Source organism: Chelonoidis abingdonii, chromosome 6 (assembly GCF_003597395.2).
Source record: "Chelonoidis abingdonii isolate Lonesome George chromosome 6, CheloAbing_2.0, whole genome shotgun sequence".
NCBI classification, from domain to species: domain Eukaryota; kingdom Metazoa; phylum Chordata; order Testudines; family Testudinidae; genus Chelonoidis; species Chelonoidis abingdonii.
Window position 1 is genome coordinate 137,352,405 of NC_133774.1, and position 4,441 is coordinate 137,356,845.

The following is a 4,441-nucleotide window of genomic DNA, read 5'->3' on the forward strand; positions in this document are numbered from 1 at the left end:
TAAGCTGGGTGAGTGGCTCCAACAGATCCCAGAAACAACATCAGAGCTCTCTGTCCAGAAGAGTGCAGTGCTAGGAACAGCTAAGATACTGTGCAGAACCCTCAAACTCCCAGGCCTCTGGTAGAGGACCCGAGGTTGAGGAAGACACATACCACCCATAGGAGTGAGAGGGGAATTTTTTATATATATATATATAATGTACGTACACACATACACACACAGAGTATAAGCTTTAAACAAACAACTTAAAGCAATAATGCTTGTGAACTTTGGTTGAAGTGGTGGAGTCAGGGGTGGGATATTTCCCAAAGAATGCCTCACTGCTAAGCGATGAACTAGCACTCGGCTGAACCATCAAGGTTTAAACACATTGTTGCTAATGTAGCCTCACACTCTACAAGGCAGCAGGAATGGAGGGAGGAGACACAGCATGGCAGTGTGATGACGAACCCATGCTATCCCACTGGATCACACCACTCCCTCCACTTTCCAAAGTGCCAGGGTGTGTGTGTGCATGTGCATGAGAGAGAGAGAGAGAGAGAGAGAGACACATACACACTGGGTGTGTGAAACAGAAAGAGACACTCATTGCCCCTTTAAGCACGCTGACCCCACTCTGAGTACACTGCCTTTTTAAGCAAGTTAAGACAGCAGCTGCTGCCAGCAAGCTCCCTCCGTTCTGAGCCCTGTCCTGTACCCCCCGCTCTACAGAGATAGGGTACAGAAGCAGGAAACCCTGACATTAGCACTCCTCTCCCCCCTGACCCCTTGCACAGCAAGCAGAAAGCTTCTGGGAGCAGCTCTAAGACAGAGGGCTGGAGCAGCACACGGCAGTGGGGGGAAGGATATCTGAACTGCTCGGGGATAGTCTGCAGGGCTGCTGCCACACAGGGAACTTAGGGGAGCTGATGCGGGGGCTGCCGGTTCACCCTGGTTCCAAGCCCCCACCAGCCAGCTCCAACGGGCTGCTCTTTCTGCAAGCAGTGGACAAAGCAAGCGGCTGCCAAACAACGTTATAAGGGAGCATTGGCACAACTTTAAATCAACATGTTCTCTAATTGATCAGTGATATAACAATGAAACAAGGTTAACTGGGACGATATTCAGTGAGGAGTTACTGTACTTCCTTTTGTTTGCTTTAAACCTGCTTCCTATTAATTTCATTGGATGACCCCTAGTTTTTGTGTTCTGTGAAGAAGTAAATAACATTTCCTTATTCACTTTCTACACACCAGTTAAGATTTTATAGACCTCTATCATATCCCCTCTTAGGCGTCTCTTTTCCAAGCTACCTTTTCCATTTCCAATATACCTTTTTTGAGATGGGGTGACCAGATCTGCACACAGTAATCAAGATGGGGGCATACCATGGATTTATATAGAGGCATTGTGATATTTTCAGTCTTATTATCTATCCCTTTCCTAATGATGCCTAATATTCTGTTAGCTTTATTGACTGCCACTGCACATTGAATGGATATTTTCAGAGAACTATTTACAATGATTCCAAGATCTCTCTCTTTAAATAAAGTTTAAACAATGAAAAAAGTTACAGTAGAACTTTATTAGTTCACACTCACCAGGAAGTCCATTGTAAGTCACTGAGTTTTGAAAAGGAATAATCAATTTAAAAAGTAGGGACAAAATCTCATGAAATATAATTTATTTGAATAGTTTATTTTAGCTTTATCATCATCTATTAATACCAGTAAGTATTTTACAACCTCTTTTATAAAAAACAAACAAACAAACAAAAAACCTTAAACTACAAACATCAATTTTAGGAACATGACTTCTTACTATAGTTATTAAATAGAATCAGAGAATCTCAGGGTTGAAAGGGACCTCAAGAGGTCATCTACTCCAACCCCCTGCTCAAAGCAGGACCAATCCCCAACTAAATCATCCCAGCCAGGGCTTTGACAAGCCTGACCTTAAAAATCCTCCAAGGAAGGAGATTCCACCACCTCCCTAAGTAACCCATTCCAGTGCTTCACCACCCTCCTAGTGAAAAATGTTGATGTGAAGAGGGAAGAGACTTATTTGCATGTGCTATTTATAAAGTATAAGATGAATGTGGTTTTACTGTGGCAGACCTTAGGAATAGGCCACCCAAATTTCAGTCTCGTACGTTAAAGGTCTAGAAACAAATTGGTATAGTTAGTAAATATATTTTCTTCAAAAATTACCTGCCCCAACAATGCCATAAGACGCGATGGAGGTACTACACTGACTTCTCCAGCTAAAGCTTGTGCAATAGCAGCTCTCCGTTTCTCTTTGCTGCTGCCATCTGGGTATGCCTACGAAGAAGATACATGTGAAATTATCATTTCCTGCACAAATTTTGTCATAGACCAATGTCACTTTGACTAAAAATAAGATATGACTACAAGTGTTAAAGGAGTGAAGCAAAAAAAGACAAGACAATTTGAGTGGCCAAAGAAAATTCTAGATGCAAAACACACCTGTAGAAAGGGATTAAGTTTAGATTTAAACAAACCCACTCTAAAACAAATATATTATAGACAATACCTGGCAATTTTGTAACTTTTTTATATAGAAAGCATCTTCAGATCTACAAGAGTGGACAAGTATTGTTTCCAACTTTCTAAAGATGGGAAAATAAGGCACAGAGGGGTTAGGTGACTTGCCCAACATCACACCAAAAGGACGTGGCAGCGTGAAAACTGGACCATGATTGCCTGAGTCTCAATCCAGTGTTTTAACCACTTGTGAATCTTAAAAAAGGATGTATTCATGAAGCGCTTAATAAAAATGGCAAAAAAACATTAAAAACTGCATTATCATAACAGAATAAAAACAACAATACTAAAACCACAAATACAGAGTTTGAGAGATGAGGATGGCTTACACACAAAAAACAGGACGGGAAAAAAATACAAACAGAGTAAGCTTTTCATTAATAAGTGTGCCGTGCAAAACAGTTACACTAATTACAAATTCTCCAAGTCATAACTATAACTTTAAAAAAAAAAATCCACAAATACCACTTACCTCGCGAGGGTCAAAGTAGGACCTAGCCAGAAGATTCTCAAGGTGAATGTATCTCTCTGGCTGAGTTTGTTTTAACATAATCATAGGGTCAGTTTGCCTTAGGAGGGATCTGGCAGCACCCAGCTCACGGAGCTCTATTAACTCAAGAACAACCTGGAGTAACATAAAGAAATACGGTTAGTATCCACAAGATAAAATACAACTCTTATGTTAACAGTTAAACAACGGGATAGTATTTACTACTGCAAAGTGTGAATATGACCTAAAATATAAACTCTTCACAAACTGTTTCTCCTTGCTTTGAATACATTTGTTTTTAAAAATGGAGATAGGATTTTATATATAGATGCAAGAAATATTTTCCACCTCAAACGTCAAGGATCATTTGTTCACTACTGATGCTGAAGGTATGTATTTGACACACATCCAAAGCTCAACTTCCTATCTATAAAATAATTCTACAAACCAATGCTTTTAAGATTTGAGCAGTACATCACAGGGGGAAGAAAGATCTTGACAATTAAACATGCAATTTTTTTCTTCCCCACAACCCTAGTTTTTCCCTTAGTAGCACTCATCCAATGGCGCACAGCAAGTATTCTGGCCCAGATCACCCAAAACTAGCCTATGATTTTTCCTTGTGACATTCTGATAGCTTTCAGTTTGCAGTTAATGGCAGGAAAGCGGTGACCATAAATGCACAATGGGATGTGTGGCTGATACTGTGTTGCTGACACATCCACCTGTTCATAGAGGTCGATCAGGGTCTTGTCCGGCAGCTTGAGGGACTGTATGGCCTGCAGCACTGTGTCCCAGTGCCCACTGTTGATATCAGCCACGAAGCTCTCAATGCTGTCCACAGTGTTGAGGGACACAGTGGTCTCCTCCTGGAGGGTGGCCAGTGCACGGTGAAGGCTGTTCTCCTTCAGGTACTGCATGATGAGCCGGATCACACTGCGGGGGGAGGCGCGGGGACAGACAGGGCTCAGGATCAAAGAGGCCTCGGGGAACAGGCGCAGGATCACCCCCCAACCCGATACCCCCAGGCACGGGCCCAGAATCACACTCTCTGCCGGGGAACAGGGCCGCGGTCACCCCTCACAACCCAGGAACCCCGGGAACAGGGCCGGAGCCACCTTTCACACCAACCCAGGAACGAACGGGCACGGAGCCACCCCCACTCGGGAACCGCTGGGGACAGGGCCGCGGCCACCCCCCAACCCAGGACCCCCGGGAACAGGGCTGCGCCCACTCCCCACTAGGGAACCGCCGGGAACAGGGCCGCGGCCACCCCCTCACTCGGGAACAGGGCCGCGGCCACCCCCCAACCCAGGACCCCCCAGGAACAGGACTGCGCCCACTCCCCACTAGGGAACCGCCGGGAACAGGGCCGCGGCCACCCCCTCACTCGGGAACAGGGCCGCGG

General features: G+C 44.5%; 1 protein-coding gene across 1 annotated transcript in view; it reads right to left on the reverse strand.

Moving 5' to 3' along the window:
- Positions 1 to 3,990, reverse strand: part of SMU1 (SMU1 DNA replication regulator and spliceosomal factor) — a 30,582-nt gene extending 26,592 nt beyond the window's left edge. Inside the window, exons 1-3 of the mRNA XM_075067453.1 lie at positions 3,759 to 3,990; positions 3,016 to 3,168; positions 2,190 to 2,300 (exon numbers count right to left, since the gene is read on the reverse strand). Of these exons, the coding sequence (XP_074923554.1) occupies positions 2,190 to 2,300; positions 3,016 to 3,168; positions 3,759 to 3,953 (459 nt within the window). The 5' untranslated portion in view covers positions 3,954 to 3,990. The remainder of the gene's footprint in view (positions 1 to 2,189; positions 2,301 to 3,015; positions 3,169 to 3,758) is intronic.
- Positions 3,991 to 4,441: the final 451 nt, after the last annotated feature.